The sequence below is a fragment of the Meles meles genome, chromosome 4, assembly GCF_922984935.1.
Source record: "Meles meles chromosome 4, mMelMel3.1 paternal haplotype, whole genome shotgun sequence".
In the NCBI taxonomy this organism is placed as follows: Eukaryota; Metazoa; Chordata; class Mammalia; order Carnivora; family Mustelidae; genus Meles; species Meles meles.
In genome coordinates, this window is record NC_060069.1 from 117,624,725 (window position 1) to 117,650,090 (window position 25,366).

The window sequence follows — 25,366 nt, forward strand, 5'->3', positions numbered from 1 at the left end:
GTAAAGGCTGACTATTAAAAGCCCAAAGCTAATATTCTCAACGAGGAGAAACTGAAGCTTTTCCTCTATGGTCAGGAATAGGACAAGGATGTCCACATTCATCACTTTTACTCAACATAGTACTGAAAGTCCTATCCACAGCATTCAGACAACAAAAAGAAATAAAAGGCATCTAAATTGGTGAGGAAGAGGTAAAACTTTTACTATTTGCAGATGACATGATACTCTATATAGATGCTGAGCAAAATAAGTCAAGCAGAGAGAGTCAAGTATCATACGGTCTCACTTATTTGTGGAGCATAACAAAGAACACGGTGGACATGGGGAGATGGAGAGGAGAGGGAGTTGAGGGAAACTGGAAGGGGAGATGAACCATGAGAGATTATGGACTCTGAAAAATAACCAGAGGGTTTTGAAGGGGCTGGGGTGTGGGAGGTTGAGAAACCAGGTGGTGGGTAATAGGGAGGGCACATACTGCATGGAGCACTGGGTGTGGTGCAAAAACGATGAACACTGTTATGCTGAAAATAAACAAATAAAAATAAAATAAAATAAAAAGAAAACCCTAAAGACTCTACAAAACAAAAACAAAAACAAAAACTGTTAGAACTGATATGAAGTTGCAGGATATAAAATTAAGACTTTTGCTTCTCAAGGTATGTCTGTATTGCAATATATTTTCCTCTTAGGACTGCATTTGCTGAATCCCAAATGTTTTGAACTGTTATGTTTTCTTTTTCACTTGTTTCCATACATATTTTTTTATTTCTTCTTTAATTTCCTTGTAAACCCATTCATTTCTTGGTAGGATATTATTTAACCTCCCTATATTTTTGGTCTTTCCAGGCTTTTTTTTTTTATTCGTTTATTTGTTTATTTACAGCATAACAGTGTTCATTGTTTTGGCATCACACCCAGTGCTCCATGCAGTATGTGCCCTCCCTATTACCCACCACCTGGCTCCTCAACCTCCCACCCCACCCCCCGCCCCTTCAAAACCCTCTGGTTGTTTTTCAGATTCCAGGCTTTTTTTTCATGTGGTTGATGTCAAGTTTTATAGAATTAGAGTCTGAAAATATGCATGATATGCTCTCAAACTTTTGTACTTGTTTAGGGCTGATTTCTGATCAGTATATGGTCTATTATGGAGAATGTTCCATGTGCACTCCAAAAGAATGTGAATTCTGCTGCTTTCTGATGTATGTTCTGAATATATCTGTTAAGTCTATTGAGTCCAGTGTATCAATCAAAGACATTGTTTCCTTGTTGATTTTCTGCTTACAAAAGTCTCAAATACACAACCTAACCTTACACCTAAAGGGGCTAGAAAAGGAAAAGCAAATAAAGCCTAAAGCCAGCAGAAGGGAAATGATAAAGATAGAGCAGAAATAAATGATATAGAAAGAAACAAACAAACAAAACAGAACAGATTAACAAAATGAAGAGCTGGTTCTTCAAAAGAATTAATAAAATTGATAAGCCCCTAGCAAGACTTATCAAAAAGAAAAGAGGAAGGACCCAGATGGGTAAAATCACAAATGAAAGAGGAGCGATCACAACCAACACTACAGAAATACAAACAACTATAAAAGAATACTATGAAAAATTATATGTCCACAGACTGGACAACCTGGGGGCACCTGGGTGGCTCAGTTGGTTAAGCTTCTGATTTGGCTAAGGTCATGGTCTCAGGGTACTGAGATTGAGCCCCATGTTGGGCTCCACGCTCAGCAGGGAGTCTGGTTCTCCCTCTCCCTCTGACCCTCCCCTACTTGTTCTCTCACTCTCTCTCTCTCTCTCTCTCTCAAATAAATGAAATCTTAAAACAAAACAAAACAAAATAAAACTGGACAACCTGTGAGAAATGAACAAGTTCCTAGAAATGTACAAACTATCAAAACTGAAAGAAGAAACATAAAATTTGAATAGACTCATCACCAGCTAAGAAATTGAGTCAGTAGTCAAAACTCAGAAATCAAACAGAATAACTGGGCCAAATGTTTCTCAGGGGTATTCTGCCAGCCATTTAAAGCAGAATTAATACCTATTCTTCTCACACTGTTCCAAAAAAAAAGAAATGGAAGAAAAACTTCCAAACTCATTCTATAAAGACAGCAGCATTACCTTGATTCAAAAACCAAAGACACCAATAAAAGGAGAATGACTGGCCAATATCCCTGATGAACACGGATTCAAAAATTCTCAATAGAATATTAACAAATCAAATGCAATAGTACATTAAAGAATTATTCACTATAGTCAAGGGATTTTTATTCCTGGGTTGCAGCATTGGTTTAATATTCACAAATCAATCAACTTGATACACCACATTAATAGAAGAAAGAATAAGAACCATATGATCCTGTCAAAAGAAGCAGAATAGGCATTTGACAAAATAAAGTATCCTTTCTTGAAAAAAAAAACTCAAAAAGTCAGGATAGATGGAATATACTTCAGCCTCATAAAAGTCATATACTAAAGACACACAACTAATATCATCCTCAATGGGGAAAAATTAGAGCCTTTACCCCATGGTCAGGAATAGAGAAGGATATTGACTCTCACCATTACTATTTAACATGATACTGGGAAGTCTTAGCCTCAGCAATCAGACAACAAAAAGAAATAAAAAGGGATCCAAATCAACAAGGAAGTCACTCTTTCGAATGAGATGATAGTCTACATAGAAAATCTAAAAGACTCCACAAAAAAAAAAAAATTGCTAGAACTCATACATGAATTCAATGAAGTTACAGGATAGAAAATCAATGTTCATAAATCTGTTGCATTTCTATACATCAATAATGAAGCAGCAGAAAAAGAAATCAAGGAATAGATCCCATTTTGTAATGGCACCAAAAACAATATACCTAGGAATAAACCTAACTAGAGAGGTAAAAGATCAGTACTCTAAAAATTATAGATCACTTATGAAAAAAATTGAAGAGGACACAAAGAAATGGAAAAATATTCCATGCTTAGGGTTTGAAAGAACATTGCTAAAATCCTATATTACCCAAAGCTATCTACACATTTAATGCAATGCTTATCAAAATACCACAGAATTTTTCACAGAGCTAAAACAGACCATCCTAAAATCTTTATGAAACCACAAAAGATCTCACATAGATAAAGTAATCCTGAAAAAGAAAACAAAACTGGAGGCATCATGATTATACATTTCAAGCTATATTACAAAGCTATAATGTTCAAAACAGTATGGTACTGGCACAAAAACAGATACATAGATCAATGGAACAGAAGAGAGAACCCAGAAATGGACCCACAACTACGTTGTCAACCAAGCTTAGACAAAGCAGAAAAGAATATCCGATGAAGAAGAGTTTCTTCAAAAAATGGTCTTGGGGGCGCCTGGGTGGCTCAGTGGGTTAAGCCGCTGCCTTCAGCTCAGGTCATGATCTCGGAGTCCTGGGATCGAGTCCCACATGGGGCTCTCTGCTCAGCGGAGAGCCTGCTTCCCTTCCTCTCTCTCTCTGCCTGCCTCTCTTGTGATTTCTCTCTGTCAAATAAATAAATCTTTAAAAAAAAATGGTCTTGGGAAAACTGGACAAAAACATGCAGAATAATGAAATTGGAACATTTTCTTACACCATATGCAAAAACATACTCAAAGTGGATGAGTGACATAAATGTGAGGTAGGAAACCATCAAAATCCTAGAGGAGAAAGCAGACAGAAACCTCTTTGACCCAGGCTATAACAATTTCTTATTAGACATGTCATGGAGACAAGGAAAACAAAAGCAAAAATGAACTACTGGGACTTCATTAAGAGAAAAAGCTCGTGCACAGCGAAGGAAACAATTAAAAAAAAAAACTAAAAGGCAGCTTACAGAATGGGAGATATTTTCAAGTGACATATCTGATAAAGGATTAATATCCAAAATCTAAAAAGAGCTTACAAAACTCAACACCCAAAAAACAAATGACCCAATTAAGAAATGGACAGAAGAATAAATAGAAACTTTGCCAAAGAAGACATCCAGATGGCTAAGAGACATGAAAAGATGTTCAACTTCACTCATCATCAGGGAAATACAAATCAAAACCATGATGAGATACCACCTCACACATTAGTCAGCATGACTAAAATTAACAACATGAGAAACAACAGGTGTTGGTGAAGATGTGGAGAAAGGGGAACACTGTTTCTCTGTTGGTGGGATGCAAACTGGTATAGCCATCCTGGGAAGCAGTTTAAAGTTTCCTCAAAAGTTAAAAATAGAACTATCCTACAATCCAGCAATTGCATTACTAGGTATTTACCAAAAGGATACAAAAATACAGATTTAAAGGGGTACATGCACCCCAGTGTTTATAGCAGCATTACAAGTAGTAGCTAAACAATGGAGAGAGCCCATATGTCCAACAACTGTTGGATGAGTAAACAAGAAGTGCTACATATACAGAATGGAATATTACTCAGCCATCAAAAATAATGAAATCTTGCCATTTGCAACATTGTGGATAAAGAAAGTGCATTATGCTAAGTGAAATAAGTCACTCAGAGAAAGACAAACACTATATGATCCCAACTGTATGTGAAATTTAAGAATCAAAACAGGTGAATATGTGGGAGGGGGTAAAAGGAGAGAGGGAAATAAGTCTTAAGAGGGGGCACCTGGGTGGCTCAGTGGGTTAAGCTGCTGCCTTCCGCTCAGGTCAAGATCTCAGGGTACTGGGATCTAGTCCCGCATTGGGCTCTCTGCTTGGCAGGGAGCCCACTTCCCTCTCTCTCTCTCTTTCTGCCTACCTCTCTGCCTACTTGTGGTCTCTCTCTGTCAAATAAATAAATAAATTCTAAAAAAAAAAAGAGAGCGAGAGAGACTCAACTATAGAGAACAAACTGAGGGTTGATGGGGGAGGTAGGAGGTAGGAATGGGCTACATGGGTGATGGGTATTAAAGAAGACACTGTGATGAGCACTGGGTATTGTATGTAAGTGCCAAATCACTGAATTCTATTCCAGAAAACAATTTAAAATTAAAAAAAAAAAATACCTCATGAAAGAAATTGAAGACACAAAGCAATGGAAAATGCTCCATGCTCATGGATTGGAAGGACAAATGTTAAAATGTTTATACTACCCAAAGCAGTCTACACATTTAATTCAATCCCTATCAAAATACCAACAGCATTAGTCACAAACTATAACAAACAACTGTAAAATTTATATGGAACCACAAAAGACCCTGGATAGAAAAAGCAATCTTGAAAAAGAAAAGCAAAGCTAGAGACATCATGATTCCAGACTTCAAGACATGTTACAAAGCTATAGTGATAAAAACAACATCGTAGTGACATAAAAATAGACAGATCAATGGAACAGAATAGAAAAATCCAGAAATAAAACTAATTATATGATCAAATAATCTTCAACAAAGAAGTCAAGAATGTACAAAGGGAAAAAGTCTTTTCAACAAATGGTTTTGAGAAACTGGACAGCAACATGCAAAAGAATGAAACTGGACCTTTTTTTTTACTCCATACACAAAAATAAATTAAAAATGGGTTAAAGACCTAAATGTGAGACCTGAAACTATAAAAATCCTAGAAGAGAACACAAGCGGTAATTTCTCTGACATAGACTGTAGCAACTTTCTTCAAGATAGGTCCCCTAAACAAGAGAAACAAAAACAAGATTAAACTACAGAGACTATATCAAAATAAAAAGCTTCTGTACAGTGAAGGAAACAATCAACATAGCTAAAAAGGTGCCTACAGGATGGGAGGAGATATTCACAAATGACACATAAAATACAGAGTTGGTCTCCAAAATATATAAAGACCTTCTACAGCTCAACACCCAAAAAACAAATAATCCAATTGGAAAAAATGGGCATATGACATGAACAGCCATTTTTCCAACAGACATACAGCTAGCCAAAAGACACGTGAAAAGGCTCTCATCATCACTCATTAGGAAAACACAAATCAAAACTGCAATGAGATATGACGTCACATCTGTCAGAATGCCTAAAATAAAAAAAAAAAAACAACTGCTGTTGAATATGTGGAGAAAAAAGAAACACTCTCACACTGTTGTGGGTGGGAAATGTAAACTGATGCAGTCTTGTGGAAAAGAGTATGGAGGGGTCTCAAAAAGTTAAAAATAGAACTACCATATTATCCAGCAAGTGCACTACTGGGTATTTACTCAAAGAAAACAAAACACTAATTCGAAGAGATGCAGGCACCCCTATGTTCATAGGGGAATTATTTACAGTAATCAAGATATGGAAGCAGCCCAAGTGTCCATCAATTGATGGCAAAGAAGTTGTGATATGCATATATATGTGGAATATTATTCAAACATCAAAAATAATGAAAACTTGCCATTTCAAGGAAATGGATGGTGCTAGAGCATATAGAGCATATAATGCGATGTAGAATAAGTCAGAGAAAGACACATACCATATGATTTCACTCATATGTGAAATTTTTTTAAAGATTTTATTTATTTATTTCACGGACAGCGATCAGAAGTAGGCAGAGAGGCAGGCAGGTGGGCAGGGAGCAGTCTCCCCACTGAGCAGAAAGCCTGATGTGGGACTCGATCCCAGGACCCTGGGATCATGACCTGAGCTGAAGGCAGAGGCTTTAACCCACCCACCCAGGCACCCCTCATATGTGAAATTTAAGAAACAAACCAAATAAGCAAAGGGTGGAGGGGGAAGAGTGAGAGAGACAAACCAATAAACAGACTGTTAACTAGTGAAAACAAACTCATGGTTACCAGAGGGGACATGGGGAGCAGGGTAGAATAAGTAATGGGAGTTAAGGATTGTACTTAAGGTGAGCACAGAGTGATTAAAATAAAAACTTTTAAAAAGAAGACATAAAAATGGCTAATAGACACATAAAAAAATGTTCATCATCACTAGCCATCAGGGAAATTCAAATCAAAACCACATTGAGATACCACCTTATTTTTTTTTATTTTAATTAATTAATTAATTTATTTTCAGCATAACAGTACTCATTGTTTTTGCACCACACCCAGTGCTCCATGCAATACGTGCCCTATTACCCTCCACCTGGTTCCCCAACCTCCCACCCCCCGCCCCACCTTACACCAGTTAGGAAGACCAAAATCAACAGGACAGGAAACAGCATGTTGGAGAGGATGTCAAGAAAGGGAACCCTCTTACACTGTTGGTGAGAATGCAAGTTGGTGCAGCCACTTTGGAAAACAGCATGGAGATTCCTTAAGGAATTAAGAATAGAGCTACCCTATGACCCTGCAATTGCAATGCTGGGTATTTACCCTATAGATGCAGATGCAGTGAAAAGAAGGGCCATCTGTACCCCAATGTTCATGGCAGCAATGGCCATAACCACCAAACTGTGAAAAGAGCTGAGATACCTTTCAACAGATGAATGGATAAAGAAGATATGGTCCATATATACAATGGAATATTACACAGCCATCAGAAAGGATGAATACCCAACTTTTGTATCAACATGGACAGGACTGGAGGAGATTATGCTGAGTGAAATAAGTCAACCACAGAAAGTCAATTATCATAGGGTTTCACTTACTTAAGCATAAGGTATAACATGGAAGACATTAGGAGAAGGAAAAGAAAAGTGAATTGGGGGAATCAGAGGGGGAGATGAACCATGAAAGACTGTGGATTCTAAGAAACAAACTGAGGATTATGGAGGGGAGGGATGTGGGGTATGCGTGAGCTTGGTTGTGGATATTAAGGAGGGCATATATTGCATGGAGCACTGGGTGTGGTGCATAAACAATAAATCTTGGAACATAAATAAAATAAAGTAAAATTAAGATGTTAAACTTTTTTAAAAAAGTAAAAATAAATAAAAATTTAAAAAGCTTATAGATGAAAACTCAGTATTACATATAGCATTTGTGGCCTAAAAGAATAAATAAAATAGGCAATGTTTCAAATAATTGAGCATTTTTATCTTCTTCAGTGTAATCTGGAAATGCATTAAGGAAGCTGGAATGTTTAAGAATGACCTTGAAGAAAGGACACCATTTAAACTGTACATGAAGATAGGTACACTTGAGGAAGGATTCTGTGTGGATAAACCATATGAACAACAACAGATATCAAAAGAAGGTATGCAGAAGGCTTTCAGTAAATTATTTGGGGTAAAACACAGGGTCCAGTAGAAGAATTGTGAGGAAGGAGACTTCAGAGTCAAATCAAGATTTTATTGGGAAGTACCTCAAATACTGCCAGGGTCACAAATGCAGGGTAATATATATACAGATGTACATGTGTTTATGCAATTCAGTCATGTACTTGGACATTAAATATATACATATGCATATATAGAGTTCTAGATATGTATGCAATATATATACAAAATCTGGTAGATATGACAATCCTTGTAAATCTATTCAGGAGGATATTATTAGACTTCTGTTTATGAAGAATAGTCTAACAGCAATGCTTGGGAAATAAAAAGAATATCAATAGGATGTAGAAGTAACAAGAATATAACAAATGACTGATGTGAGTAATTTTAGTGTGGGACATTTAGCACTATCAGAAGGGCTGTATATGGAACCAGTGGTGAGAGAGGAAGGGCAGGAGTGGACTGAAATTTGATCACTCATTATACTTTTTTGCCTCTGTTCACTCAAACATAAACCTGACCCCACTGTGAAGTGAAATGTGATGTGAGGCTTCAGGCTGCACAACTGTATTGCTATAAAACACTCATATTCAAATTATTTTCAGAGGAATTAGAATATTACAGTGCTAAATACATTTATGAAGGCCACATTGAAAACATTAAAACATGCAAAATTAACACACAGTAAACAATGTGTGTTGAAGAAGATATGGAGAAAGGGGAACCCTCTTACACTGTTGGTGGGAATGCAAGTTGGTGCAGTCAATTTGGAGAACAATGTGGAGGTTCCTTAAGAAATTAAAAATAGAGCTTCCCTATGACCCTGTAATTGCACTACTGGGTATTTACCCCAATGATACAGATGTGAAAAGAAGGGCCATCTGTATCCCAGTGTTCATAGCAGCAATGGCCACAGTTGCCAAACTGTGGAAAGAACCAAGATGCCCTTCAACGGACAAATGGATAAGGAAGACGTGGTCCATATATCTATGGAGTATTATGCCTCCATCAGAAAGGATGAATACCCAACTTTTGTATCAACATAGCTGGGACTGAAATAGATTATGCTAAGTGAAATAAGTCAAGCAGAGAGAGTCAATTATCATATGGTTTTGCTTTTTAGTGGAGCATAAGAAATAACATGGAAGACATGAGGAGATGGAGAGAAGTGAGTTGGGGGAAATTGGAGAGGGAGATGAAAAATGAGAGACTATGGACTCTAAAAAACAATCTGAGGGTTTTGAAGAGGTGGGGGTGGGAGGTTGGGTGAGCCTGGCAGTGGGTATTATGGAGGGCATGTATTGCATGGAGCCCTGGGTGTGGTGCATAAACAATGAATTCTGGAACACTGAAAAAAAAAATTTTAAATAAACAAAAATTTTTAAAAATTTTTAATATTTTTCTTAATTATTTTAGTATGACATGAAAACGAGTAAAATTCTATGTTTTTCAATAATATACACACATATTTAAGATGTTATTTGTAGTCCCACCGTAAGTCATTTGAATGCAAGGACAATTATAACTGCCAAAACCTTTGAACACTAATCAACACATAGCAACATCTAATCTGCACAATTTCATATTATTCTAGTGGAAGAAGAACAAATGTTCCATAAGCACTAAACATTTCTCTTTAACATTTTTCTCAGTGAATCTATGACTTTCTTATTTCTCAGGCTATAGATCATTGGGTTTAACACGGGAATTATAATAGTGTAAAACAGAGAATCCATCATATCTTGATTATCTGCTTGTGCAGATCTAGGGCGCACATACATGAAGAGAAGGGGGCCATAGTACAGAGAGACAGATAAGAGGTGGGCTCCACAGGTGGAGAAGGCTTTCTTTATGCCTTGTAGAGACTTCTTTTTTAAGATTGTAAAGAGAACTAGTGTGTAAGACACAAGAACAGTCAAAATGGTAAATACTTGTATTGACCCAGAGAAAATAAATACTATCAGATAATTAATAGAAGGATCAGTACAAGAAATCTTAAACAATGGTATAATGTCACAGTAAAAGTGATGTACTATGATGGAATTGTAGAAGGTTAATCTGAATAAAAAAGAAGTATGAATTATGGCATGAAGAAGGCCACCTAAAAATGACAAAAGTATCAGCTGGATGCATAGTGTATTGGACATAATCACTGGATAAAGTAGTGGTTTGCATATGGCCACATACCGATCATATGCCATTGTTGCCAGCAGAAAACATTCTGTGGTTACACTGATTGCAAAGGAAAAAAATTGTATCATGCATTCAGAGAGAGAGATCATCTTGCTCTTGGCAAGGAAGTTGACTAGCATCTTGGGGGATACTGTGGATGATAACCAAGCATCCACCAATGCCAGACTCCCAAGGAATAAGTACATAGGGATGTGAAGCTGAGTGTCATTCCAAATGAGAGCAATCAGGCCAAGGTTCCCCACAATGGTGAGAACATAGATAACCAAGAACAACAGGAACAGGGGGATTTGCCACTGTTGTTCATATGTGAATCCTGTGAGAATCAATTTTGTCAGGAATGTTGCATTATCCTTTTCCATATCCTTAGTTGGTGTTGCCTGGAATGAAATTGAACAAATGACAAAAAAAAAGTCAATTTGTAATGTGAAATACAGGGAGGAGAGTTGAATAAACTTATGTACCTCATAAATACCCTCTCAATTTTTTGTATTACTCCTGTAATAGATGGAATTGTTTGGGGGCCTTGGAAATAAATGCAATCATTTCCATTTTTAAAATGTGCTACAATGAACATAGTTGGAAAAATGAAAGATATTGTATGTAAATGCTAAATTTATGGGAAAGGATTGAGTATGAAAGGGAAATTCTGTATCTAGGACATGGATGTAGGGTGAAGAGGAAAGCAGCCTGAAGAACCTGGGCAATAAAATGAGTTGAATAACATTTGAAGGATCTTGAACATTGCTTATCAGGGAAAAAGCATGCACTGAAAAAAGGGAGTGGCACTATAAGACTTTTTTTTAAATAAGTATCTAATAGTATAGGATATGGGTTGCAGGGATGTGAAGTTGGGGGTCATGAGTACTAGTCAGGAGGATGTTACTACTGCCCACTGGTTCTCAAACCAGGTTATACCCTAAAATTCTCTGAGGAAGTCTTGTACAAAATATAGATTGAAAGGCTTTCTTTAGAATTAGATTTAGTGGCTCAAGAATGAAATCTAATAATCTGCATTTTACCCTTGCTTCCCAAGTGTTACAAATACATGTGACATGTCTTGTCCACGATGAAATGACATTGGGATCAGTGGCGAAGATGAAAAGGGAGATGGAAGGGATTTCAGAATGTAGAGACACCACTTCTGTGACACATTGGAGGTAAAGGGGTGGTCAGTGAGGAATAGGAATCACTTGGTGACTCGGTAGGTTTTCATTTGCCCAAAGAAAATGAAAACACTAATATGAAATTTACTGCATCCTATTTAAAGTGGCCAAGATATGGAAGCAACCCATGTGTCTATATACAGACAAATGAATAAACAATATGTGGTGTGTGTGTGTGTATAAAATATATGTGTATATATATATGTATGTAAAATATAACCCAGCTATAAAAAAGGATAAGATCATGCCATTTGACACAAATAGCAAATATAGGCTATTACATTAAAAGAAATAAGTCGGAATGAGAAAGACAAATACCATATCATTTCAATCCTATGTGGAGTCTAAAAAAATGAATAACAAACAAAGAGCAGAATCAGACCTGTAAATATTTGCCAGAGAGATAGGAGTTGGAGGGGTTTGCAAAATGGGTGAAGGGGAGTGGGAGATATTCCAATTCTGGAATGAATAAGTCACAGTAATAAAAGTCACAGCACAAGGAATATAGTCAACAATATTGTCATAGCAATGTGTGGTGACAGATCGTAGCTGTACTTGTGGTGAACATAGCATAAGGTATACATTTGTCAAATAGCTAAGTTGTACACCTGAAACTAATGTAACATTGTGTGTCAACTATATTCAAATTTTTCAAAATTCATTGAAATTAGGATTCAACGTCAGTTTGTAGAGATAGTGTCCTCTGAATATCCAGGTGGTATATACTTCGTAGTAGGAGTCTACCACGTGTAATGACTTGGAAGTCATTGGGGTAGCTCAAGGCATACTTCCATAAGACCTAACCATAGGAGAATACACTAAGTGAAGAGAAGAGAGAGGAACTAAACTGACAAAGTATATGAACATGGTTATGGGGGATATGTGTCATTTTCAGATAGTCCTCTTTCTACCACATAATCATGGAGCCAGACAGTCTACCACTCACTCTAGGAGCCAAAAGAGCTACAATAGACTCTCCTATCCCTCTAACAACCAGAGTGAGGGGAATTGCAATGTAACTTTGGCAACTGAAACCCATCTACACTGCATTTGGAATTCGGAATGAGGGAGGAAAAGGGAAAGAGATTTTGAGTTGCTAAGGCAGCCAAGGCAAAATATGACTTTCCAGCAAATGCACCCTGAATCCACACCAGTGACTCTGTCAGTGTGAGCAGTGGCATACCCACAGAGCCCTGGTGACTGATAACAGCCTTCATGGAGCCAATTTTGGGTCATGATTTTTGCTATTGACAGACTACCCTGCTTCCTTCTGTTTCTGCCTATTTTTTTTCTCCAGCTGTGATTCCTTTAATCTCCCAGCATTTCTGTTAGATTTCATTTCAAAAAAAAATAATAATTTATTCCTGAAACTAATAGTTCTGACTGGAAGTGAATAAAGACATGGAGAGACCAGGAAAGGATACTGAGCAGAATGATCAAGAAGAGAAGGGGAACAGGACAGATGAGTGTCATGAACATAAAGAGAGGGAGATACTCAAGAAGAACAAAGAAAGTTATGGTGCCAATCACTTTAAAATAAATGCTCTACCACTGGGGTGCCTGGGTGGCTCAGTCATTAAACATCTGCCTTCAGCTCAGGTCATGATCCCAGAGTCCTGGGATCAAGCCCCGCATCGGGCTCCCTGCTCAGTGGGAAGCCTGCCTCGCCTGCTTGTGTTCCCTCTCCCACTCCCCCTGCTTGTGTTCCCTCTCTCCCTGTGTCTCTCTCTGTCAAATGAATTAATAAAATCTTTAAAAAATAAAAATGAAGTAAAATAAATGCTCTAATAGGACAAGGAGCAAACAGGTGTGATTGAGCATGGAAGCTAAGATATTTTTAGTGGTTTTAGTGGGAGCAGTTTTCATCATATGATACAGTTGAGGCCAGAGAATAATGAGCAGTGAATGGGAAACAAGTTGCACAACAGTTAGCAGGGAAATGAAATCAAATACTCCAAGAATGGGGAGGATAGTTGTTAGATGTCTGCAGTGCTTTGACAAATACAGCATTTATTCCCTATATTGTTCTAATAAAGTTTTCAAAAGAGAAAAATGGAGAGGAAGGCATCAAGAAGAGAAAAGAGACAAGACAAGAAGGAGGAGAAATTTTGGTGGTGAAAAGATCAGGAGAGGGTACCCAAGTGGATCAGTTGGCTAAGCATGGTTGGAACTGAAGGGGATTATGCTAAGTGAAATAAGTCAAGCAGAGAAAAACAATTATATGGTTTCACTCATATGTGGAACATAAAGAATAGCATGGAGAACCACAGAGGAAGGGAGGGATGGGAAGAAATCAGAGAGGGAGACAAACTATGAGAAACTCTGGACTCTGGGAACCAAACTGAGGATTACTGAAGAGAGGGGGGCTTGGGGGCTGGGGTAACCAGGTGATGGGTATTAAGGAGGGCATGTGTGGTGATGAGCACTGGGTGTTACATGCCACTAATGAATCGTTGAACACTGCATCAAAAACTAATGGTGTATTGCACGGAGCACTGGGTGCGGTGCATAAACAATGAATCCTGGAACACTGGAAAAATAAAATAAAATTAAAAACAAGCAAACAAAAAATAATGTACTATATGTTGACTAATTGGACATAATAATAAAATAATTTTTTAAAAAGATCAGGAGATGGAGGAAGAGAAAGAGGCAGAGAATAACAGACACACAGATGGTTAAGTGTGAGAAAGACTACAGAGAAAAAAGTGGAAGGACATCAGAGAAAGGCTAAGAAAAACACAAGTGGAAAGGCCCAGAGAGTTTGGGGGCAAATATTTATCTTTCATTGGTTTTGATTAAGTTGTCAGCATTGGAATCTTTTCATTTTCTCTTCTTCAAAATTTCCAAATTTACGTTCCTACGGAATATGTGTATGCAAGAGTTTTTCAGTTTAACTTTATAAACTTTATGCTATATATATATATATATATATATATATATGCACTGCTTGAAACTTCCACTCATATTTAAAAGTTATTTTATATTTTTATTACAGCGATTAAAACTGACTTTTTATAGAAATCCTACTGGTTTTACTTGAGAGCACGTTTTCTCCATCAGTGTTTTTAGCAGAATAAAATTGAACCAAAAACCAGAGTAAAATATAAGGGACACAGATAACCAAAGCCAGTAACTGCATTTACTAAAGGCATATTTATTTGGAAAGGACTTCTTCCCATGCAATCCCAAGTTACTAAATAATTGAGAATTCTCAAATTCAATTTGTGTATGGTAATTATCAAGCCAGAAACGTTGGCGCTATGAGGGGACGCTTACTGCCTATTTCTTGCTACATATACATATAAAAAATAGTTTAAAAATTCTTATAAAGTGGGATAAAGGATAGTTAATATCCAAGTGACTTCCCTTGAAAATTTTAATCAGAAAATGTATTCAGTTAAACAAAATGGAATTTTAATCACAATAACCTGGAAGATTTCTTACATAGGAATCATTAAGACCTGATACTTCAAGGAAGTTTAAATTTTAAATGTTTTCCATTTTAATTCACTATACTTATAAAGTCATTATAGTTATGTTAGGGATAATAAAACATTTTTAAAGAGAGTAATCCAGTCTCAGAGCTATTTTGCTTATCTAGATTATGGCTATCAACAAAAAATATATAGATTATTCACCATTTGCTTTACATTATTCATCTGTTTTTGGTAACTGTAATCCCAATATAAAACCATTATAAATGTAACAATATTTCCAATTTATATATAAAGAATAATGAATATTATAGAAATCACTTCTGTCTTACCCATATCTTATAAGAAATATCAGGAAATCAAAGTGTTAGGCTTTCAAAACAAGAAAAAATACAGTAGCTCTGCAATGGCCATAAGGCAGCAACTCTGTACACACTGATTCATTTTGGAGGCTTCATTTGCCAAAATCAGCAGAATGCTGTTTATATAAATTTGCTTTAAATGCAAGAGTCAACCAATCCTCAGAAAAATACATGCTTTTGTCAAAAAAAAAAAAAAAAAAGGAAGGACTAGAAAACTAAATTTCTTCTAATAGCACCCAAGGGTTCCCTTTAGGACAAAACTAAGCTGTTCTTCTGGGCATTGCAGATTAGAATCTGTATGAGAAGTCCAGGTGTCCCAATAGGCTTTACAATGGAGAACATCACGTCACATATACAGCTCTAGTTGCAACTGTTGAAATTGCACACTGTGCTGCTGCTTTCCACCACTAAGGGCATTTTGGCATGTTTAGGCAAATCAGTTTATATATAAATTGGTATTGCTCTGAGGGCTTTGATTAATATGTTCTTGTCTGAGCTAATCATACATGATTTTATTGAGGCCAGAGTACTAGGTTCCCTTCAGGAGCCAACCCCAAGGAAAGTTGTCCTCATGCAAACTGCAGCTCACATTCCAGATCTAGACCTGACTCCACACTTTAAGCTGAAATCTGATGAGAAATCTCAGTAGGCAAAAGTCAGGGGAAGTGCAAAGGGAAGCAATGATAAAGCACTACAGTGAAACATGCCATAGCTCAGTGCTTCTCAATTTTTTTTTAATTTTATTTTTTTTTATTTCTTTTCAGTGTTCCAGAATTCATTGTTTATGCACCACACCCTGTGCTCCATGCAATATGTGCCCTCCACAATACTCACCACCAGGCTCACCTAACCTCCCACACCCCTCTCCTCCAAAACCCTCAGTTAGTTCCTCAGAGCCCACAGTCTCTGATGGTTGGTCTACCCTTCAATTTCCCCACCTCCCTTCTTTCCATCTCCCCATGTCTTCCTTGTTATTCCTTATGCCACACAAATAAGCGAAACCATGTGATAATTGACTCTCTCTGCTTAATTTATATCACTCAGCATAATCTCCTTCAGTCCCATCCATGTTTATGCAAACGTTGGGTATTCATCCTTTCTGATAGAGGCATAATATGCCATAATATATATGGACCACATCTTCTGTATCCACTCGTCCATTGATGGGAATCTTGGTTCTTTCCACAGTTTGGCGACTGTGGCCATTGCTGTGGCCACTGGGGTACAGATGGCCCTTCTTTCACCACATCTATATCTTTGGGGTAAGCACCCAGTAGCACAATTGCAATGTCATAGGGAAGCTCTATTTTTAATTTCTAGAGAAATCTCCAAGCTGTTTTCCAAAGTGGCTGCACCAACTTGCATTCCCACCAACAGTGTAAGAGAGCTCCCCTTTCTCCACATCCTCTAACACTTGTTGTTTACTGTCCTGTTAATTTTATCTCTTAGAGAGAGAGCTTATTAAAATGCAGATTCTGTGTGAGTATGTCTGGGAGAGGCCTGAGGGTCTTCACTTCTAACCTGGTGATTGCTGCCTCTGGACTTGTATCACCCACAAGGCCTTTGTCCTTGGAAGGCTAGATTTTCAGAGAGCCCAGATCATGGCAGTAGCACAATCTAACAGATTACAAAGTGAGAAGCTAGGAGTAACCAGGTGGTGTGGGGGAGGCCAGCATGGATGGGATCACACAAGCCCTTGGAGGCTCATTCAGAGACTTTGTATTTTACCCCAACTTAAAGGAAATGAGGGGTTTTGAACATGGTGGTATATGTGTTCAGGTTTGCCTTTTGTGCCTTATAAATTAAGCTGTCAATCAACTTTCCTTCAGAAAAATAAAAAAATGTACTTCTTTGTGACATTGTGATTTACTACTTGAAGAGTAGAAAAAAATGTTCAGCCTTCACAAGGGACTATATTGGAAGCTAGGGGAAAGCAACTAGCATCTGTTTTGGCAGACTGATTGATCAATATTCTTGCTTCCTTATAATTTTGCTTGTGCAAGCCAAAATGGAGGAGGGAAAACACCACTGATAAAATAATGTCATTCTGAATACTTAGTAGAAAGGTGGAGTAAGCAGGATGGTGTGCAGAGGTAGCTTCAACATAACGCAAATGGCTTAAGTCTACTGACCCCTTCAGTTTTGTATACATACCTCTTAACTCATTTTGTTGCCTCCCTTGAGCACAGAAGTTCTGTGATGTTGCTTCCAGTAAGAATAGTCTTCTCAACCTTGGTCATTTATACAAGTGGGTTGTGCTTTTCACATGTATTTTGCTGATAACACACTGTATAAAGCATCTTCTTGTGTCCCATTTAAATATCTTTATATCTTGTTTGGTGAAGTATGTTCAAATCCCAGTGAAGTTTTTAACTGAGTTAATTCTTTTGAGTAAATTATTTTTTAATGAGTGTGTTTTGTGAATTCTTCCTATATACAAGTTCAAGTCATTATCAGATATATGATGTGCAAATATTTCTCAGGATTCCTCATGTCTTTCTTTCCCACAAAGATATCAAACTGGCCCAGTACACACATGGCATTATGATGTTTGACGCCAGTGAGCAAGAAGTAGCGACTGTTCAATGCTTCCTGGTAAGAAATGTGCATGGCAGAGGGGGAGAAAAAATCCAGCAAAATAGAGTACCTGGTTGGCTCACTGCATAGAGCATGAAATTCTTGATCTGAGGGTTTTGAGTTCCAAACCCCCCACTGGGTGTGGTGTCTACTTAAAAAAAATATAATAATAATAAGAGACCTTATACTTGAGTGAAATTCCTAGGGATCAGGGATATAGGCACGTGGACATTACCTTTCTGAGGTGAAAGGTAAGCTTCTGCATCTGGCCCCTCCCACAACTGAAAAAGAGTCAACACCTAGTGGGTTCCTGTGGATTCTGGACACAGTATCATCTTCATTTGGGTGTATTATACCAGCGCATTTTTGAAGTGACCAGATAAACTGCTAGTTTTGAGATGGGCTCAGAACAGGAAAAGGCTTTGTAACAAGTATAGGTTGCTGTCCATGGCACTCCACCAATTTGGCCATATGATTCAACAGAGGCAATGGTGCTTGAAGTAGCAGATCCATTAGGGAGACTTTGGAGCCTTTGATAGGCCTCCTACGTGGGCCACAATGCAGGCTGTTAGAATTTTGGAGCAAAGCCCTGCCATCCTCAGTGAATAACTACTCTAGCTTTAAGAAACACCCACTGGTCAGCGACAAGCTCGTAGCTAAGACTGACTGCTTAACCATAGGCCACTAAGTGGACATGCAACCATATCTGCCCTTACAAGCTGGATATCATTTGATCCACCAAGACATTAAGTTGGGAATTCACAGGAACACTCTACAGTTAAATGAAATGAAACTGCTGTATGTGTGTGAGAGCCAGAGCAGGCCCTGAAGACTCAAGCAGTTGCATGAAGAAGTGGCCTAAATTCTCATGGCTCTTATTCTTGCTACACTGGACTCTCTCTCCTAGCCTCTTCCTATGGTCTCATGGGGAATTTTTTTTTTTTTATTTGACACAGAGAGAGAGAGAGAGAGATCACAAGTAGGCAGAGAGGCAGGCAGAGAGAGAGGGGAATCAGACTCCCTGCTGAGCAGAGAGCCCAATGTGGGGCTCGATCCCAGGATCCTGAAATCATGACCTGAGCTGAAGGCAGAGGCTTTAAACCACTGAGCCACCCAGGTGCCCCAATCATGGGGAATTCTTTATGATCAATTGACAGAGGGGGAAAATGGGGACCTGTTGTATAGATGTTTGTGCACAAAATGCAGACATCACCCAAAGTAGACAGCTGCAGCACTACAAATCTTGTCTGTGATTTCCCTGTACAACAGAGGTGAATGGAAATCTTCCAGGTGGCAGAACTTGGAGCAGTGCACCAGTTTGCACATCCTGGAAAGAAAAAATGGCCAGATGTGTGATTATATACCTATCCATCAGCTATGACTAAAGGTTTACTGGGTGATCAGAGACTTTGAAGGAATTTTACTAGGAAATTGAAGACAAGGAAATTTGTGGAAGAGGTATGTAAACACAACTCTCCAAAAATCATGAAGATATTTGTGTCTCATAAAAACTATCATCAAAGTGTGACCTCAGCAGAAAAGGATTTAAAAAATCAAGTAGATGAAAAGACCTATTTTCGGACTATCATCATCTTTCTTCAGACTTTTCTGTCATCATCCAATGGATTCATGAACAAAATGATCCAGTGTCAGGGAAGGAAGTCATGCATGTGTTCACATCATGGACTTATTTACCTAGGCCACTTTGGCTACAGCCATTGCTGAATGCTCCGTCAGCCAGGAGCAAAGATAATACTGAGTCTTTTAAATATCAGTATCTATTGGAGTCATCAGCTAGCTACCTGGTGGAAGGTTGACTACATTAGAAAGTTTCCATCATAAAAGGGAACTGTTTTTTATCCCTTACTGGAAAAGGCACCTATTCTATAAACAGATTTACCTTTGAGTTGATTTATTCTACCAAAAGCATCATCTTAGACTTTTCAGAATTCCTTATCCACTGCCCAAAGTCATAGGATTACATGCAGTGTATCTTCTGAACAAGGAATTTACTTCACATCCAAAGAGTGCAGCAAAGGACCCAAGACCATAAAATTCACTGGTCTTATCCTATTCCCCTCCATTCTGAAGCAACTTGTTTGATAGAATGTGGAATAGCCTTTTTGGAGACTCATTTATAGCATAACTACATGTGATACCTTATAGCATTAGAGTATTTCCAGAAGGTTGTATGTTTTCTGAGTCAGTATCCAGTGCACCGTACTGGTTCAGTGGGACCACTCACTGTTAATCCCAGGAACCCACTAGCATTTCTTTTTTCATTTTTTTGGCCAACAGCATGATTTTTGCTTCATGTACCCTTGATCTTATCCTCTGGTGGCCTAGAGGTTTTGGAGCCAAAGTGAGGAATGCTGTCATCAGGATACACAACAGTGATCCATGTAGCTGGAAGGAGAAGCAGACTTCCCACTGAACAGGAAGTCTGATACAGGACTGTATCCCAGGATCCTGAGATCATGACTAAGCCAAAGGCAGATGATTAACAGACTAGCCACTAGGTGTCCCTGGAATATGTTGTATATGAAATTTCATTGAGAATGATGATCCAAAGTTTGTTCTACTTAAAAATTTATTTTTTAACTGAACATAATTTTAAAAAAAGAAATTTGATACATTAAGAAAAGCTCATTTTTGAATGAACTAGGTCCCATCTATTAACCTTACCCAAATGAAGCAATGGAGTTTTCATTGGCTATCATCACTTTCAATCATGGTTTCCAAGAGAAAGTTATAAAAGGTCCACAACTCTTCATCCTTTAAAAAAGAGCCCCATTGATCTGCATGTGGCTGTCCAATTTTCCCAGCACCATTTATTGAAGAGGCTGTCTTTTTTCCATTGGACATTCTTTCCTGCTTTGTCGAAGATTAGTTGACCATAGAGTTGAGGGTCGATTTCTGGGCTCTCTATTCTGTTCCACTGATCTATGTGTCTGTTTTTGTGCCAGTACCATGCTGTCTTGATGATGACAGCTTTGTAAATAGAGCTTGAAGTCCGGAATTGTGATGCCACCAACTTTGGCTTTCTTTTTCAATATTCCTTTGGCTATTCGAGGTCTTTTCTGGTTCCATATAAATTTTAGGATTATTTGTTCCATTTCTTTGAAAAAAAAGGATGGTATTTTGATAGGGATTGCATTAAATGTGTAGATTGCTTTAGGTAGCATAGACATTTTCACAATATTTATTCTTCCAATCCAGGAGCATGGAACATTTTTCCATTTTTTTGTGTCTTCCTCAATTTCTTTCATGAGTACTTTATAATTTTCTGTGTATAGATTCTTAGTCTCTTTGGTTAGGTTTATTCCTAGGTATCTTATAGTTTGAAATTTGGACTCACCCTCCCAAAGCAGGGAGGAAAGTACAAACCAGAGGGTAGAAACCTTTAGAATATTCACATATTGTGGTTAAGTAGGAGAGAGAGGATGTGCAGAAACTCCATTTTGACCGGTCTCTAACTATTTTGTTATTATAAAAACTTTGCTTCACTGAGTATTTTAAAAGAGTGGTTCCTAAGTATGGCTTCAAGCCAATAGCATTAGCATAACTAAATCAGAAACACTACTGATGGAGCCTATCAATATGGTTTCACAAGTTCTCCCCATGATCTTGATGCCCACTATAAGTTATGAACCACCATTGTAAAAGAACAACATGAATGTCTATGCCAGAGAGATTTTGACATATACTGAATATACATACTTGGTAAGATTTTGCCATAGCTGGTCTACAGTGCAGGCAGTGAGACATACTGTTCTAGTGTTGACTGACTGTTTTCTTAACTTAATTACCGTATTTCCATGAATACGATGTAAGACAATTTTGTTAGCAATCTCCTGAACAGTAGAAAGTATTGTGAAGGGATGAGAAAAGTGTATGTATTCTACATTTTTTACATTATTTACATTATTTACATAAATATGAGTTGTTCTTTTTGAAACTTTTACTCAAGATAATTAACATACACTATTGTATTATTTTCAGGTGTGCAATATCATGCTATATATTTTGCAGTTCTCATCAAGATAAGTACACTCTTAAAATTAAAATTCTTTCTCTATTTCACCCATCCCTCCACCCCCGCTCACCTCCCATCCACCAGGATGTTCTCTATATTTAGGTTTCCTTTTATGTTTGTTTGTCTTTTTAGTTTTATTTTTCATTTGTTTGTTTCTTAAATTCTACATATGAGTGAAGTCATATGGTATTTGTTTCCCACTGATTTATTTCATTTAACATTGTGCCCTCTAGGTCCTTCCACATTGCTGCACATCACAAGATGTCATTCTCTTTTATGGCTGAATAATATTCCATTGTGTGTGTGTGTCTGTGTACTTCTTCATTATTCATTCATCAACCAATGGACACGACTTGTTCCCATATCTTGGCTATTTTAAATAATGTTGCAATAAAATCAAGTTGCATATATCTCTTTGAATTAGGTTTTCACTTTCTTTGGATAAATATTCAGTAAGGGAATTAATGTATCATATAGTAGTTCTACTTTTCAACTTTTTTAGGAACCTCCATACTGTTTTTTATAGTGGCCGTGCCAATTTGTGTTTTCACCAAGTGCCCAAGTTTTCCTTTCTATATGCATGCTCACCAACATTAATTATTTCTTGTGGTTCTGATTATAAGTATTGTGACAGATGTAAGGTGATATCTCAGTGTTTTCATTTGCCTTTCCCTGATGATTAGTGATGTTGAACATCCATCCATTTATGTGTCCATTGCCCATCTATGTCTTCTTTGGTGAAAATTCTATTTCAGTCCTCTGTCCATTTTTAATCAGAGTATTTGGGTTTCCTTGGTGTTCAGTTGTGTAAATTCTTTATATATTTTGACTCCTAACTGTTTATCAGACATATCATTTGGAAATATCTCCTCCCTTTCAGTAGGGTGCCTTTTTTTTTTTAAGATTTTATTTATTTATTTGACGGAGAGGGAGAGATCACAAGTAGGAAGAGAGGCAGGCAGAGAGAGAGAGGAGAAGCAGGCTCCCTGCTGAGCAGAGAGCCTGATGTGGGGCTCAATCCCAGGACACTGAGATCATGACCTGCGCCAAAGGCAGAGGCTTAACCCACTGAGTCACCCAGGTGCCCCAGTAGGGAGCCTTTTTTTGTTGTTGTTGGTAGTTTCCTTTGCTGTGCAGAAGATTTTTACAGGAATTACGAGTTCTTTTAAATCTCCAGCTTAAGAAAATGACCCTTCATAATAAAGAATATTCAAAGTAGGTAATCTGTGTTTCCAAGGGATGACTTAATCCCACATCAGCAGCAGCTGTTCTAGACAAATACACAAACTTAACATTGTGATATCATCCTTTACATCTAAGTATCTATTAAATAATACATATGTAATGTCATATTCTCTTTTTAAAGAACTGGTAGAATATCTTGTCTATAATATGGGTTTTGCACCAATATATATTTTTTGCCTCCTTCCCAATATGCTACTTATATCACAAAAATAGTGTACAAAATGAATAGCGCTGTAACAGAAATGAGAATGGGATTACATCAGTGGACAAAGGATTTTGATGGATTTCTGGAAGGAATAAAATACTTGGTATTTTGCTGAAGTTTCAACCAGAAGAAATGAATCTACAGACCTGAAATATACAAGAGGAGGCTACAGAGGAAGTCTGAGCTTCTGAGAGACCCCCAGCTCTCTGTCCCATACTCATCCAGCCTACAGTCAGACCTGAGAGGTAACACACCATTCTCAGACTCGCAGGTGTCAGACTTATCATTCAAAGAAAAAGCCAGTTAGGACAACAGACCTTTCTGAGAGTGAAGAAATACACAGTAGTAGTTTATATTACTATTTTTGTTTTGGGGTCATAAAAATGAATGAACAAGAAAAGTCTAGATAATTAACAGGAAAATCAGGATGATAGGAATATCATAAAGCAAAGAATCAATAAGTTGCACTGATAAGCAAGATACAAATTCTCAAGTTTAAAGATTAAAAACAGCTGCACATTAATCCATTCAGTTCCTTTGCTAGGTCTTGGGAGTATCTCTCAAGAAAACAAAAAGAGAGCAGATGATCTGGTCTAATCTTATGATCTGTACCTCCAGTGGTACATGATAATGATATTTTTCTTTATTTTTTCTTTACTTATGTTAAATATTTCATTTATTTATTTGAGATAAAACATGAAGGAGCAGGGGGAGGTGGAGGAGATGTAGATGGAGAAGCAGGCGCCCCATTGAGCAGGAAGCCTGATCTCTGGACTCTGGGATAATGACCTGAGCTGAAGGAAGATGCTGAAGAAACTGAGCAATTTGGGCACCCTGTCTTTCTTTTTTAATAGTGATATTTTTATTAAATAGTTATATGTGTTGTATCTTTAAACAAGCATCTAATGAAAGGACTTCTCCTTGATATTGTCTCATACACCATGCAAGGAGCTAATTCTAGAGATAAGAGGAAGAATTCACTTTATGTCTATGATGCTCAAGATTGTCATGAAAGAAACAGGAAGAGGAGTCGGCCTGCAGCAGCCATCCCCAACCTAGTAATTTCCCTGGGCTTATTAACTTACTGAAAAAGAGTGACACATTCTATTGTGTTTTATGTGTTCATGCTGTTATATTTTTAAGATTTCACAGGTAGTTCACAAATACTTACTTGGGACCTCATGTAAAACACAGTCCTACGTGCTGCACAAGAACAGGAGTACTAGGACTTCTAAGTTATATTCTAAAAGAGTGTGGAAATCAAAAGTAAGTACTATACAAGGCCAGCTATGATCTAAGAAGAATAAATAAACTAATATGCTTCAAATGAGTATGAATTCCTATCGTCTTTGTGCTAATCTGGAAGTGCATCAAGGACGCTATAACACTTACGTTGCTAGACCTTAAAGAAAAAACATCATATCCATTGCAAATAAAGATGAGTAGTTTTGGGGTGACATGGAGGATTTTATTCTCCATGGAGAGACCTAATAGGCAAAAGTTTGAACCTGAGAGAATGAGGTGTTTCCAGAAGGCTTTCAATAACTCTATATGGGTAAAAAACATGGTCTTAGGAAATTGGAGGAAAAGAATTTCAGTGTTAAACCAAGGTTTACTTAAAAATAAAACCTCAAATAATGCCAGGGTGAACAAGTGCAGGGTGAAGAAGATATTGATAGATATGTGGATATATATGTAAGTGTAGATCTTACTAGATCTATATCACATATTCTGGACTTACACATGAGCAGACAAATATATGCATATGTATACATATATGCGTATGTGTATACACATACATATATGTCCATGCATATATTTTTGTATGTTCACCATATATATAGACACATATAATATATATACATGTATATTTATATACATATATTTTTGTAGATAGATACATATATATCTGCAAAAATATACCATATATGATACTACATAAGCTAGTTGCAAAGAAAATCTATTAAATGTTATTGAAAATATATCATTAACATTAGTTATGTTTACAAAGTTTGGG

At 37.3% G+C, this 25,366-nt stretch overlaps 1 protein-coding gene across 1 annotated transcript; it reads right to left on the reverse strand.

Moving 5' to 3' along the window:
- Positions 1-9,753: 9,753 nt before the first annotated feature.
- On the reverse strand, positions 9,754-10,716 carry LOC123940430 (olfactory receptor 5H2-like). Its single transcript, XM_046003256.1, has one exon. The coding sequence runs from the start codon at positions 10,681-10,683 to the stop codon at positions 9,754-9,756; it is 930 nt and encodes a 309-aa protein (XP_045859212.1). The 5' UTR covers positions 10,684-10,716.
- Positions 10,717-25,366: the final 14,650 nt, after the last annotated feature.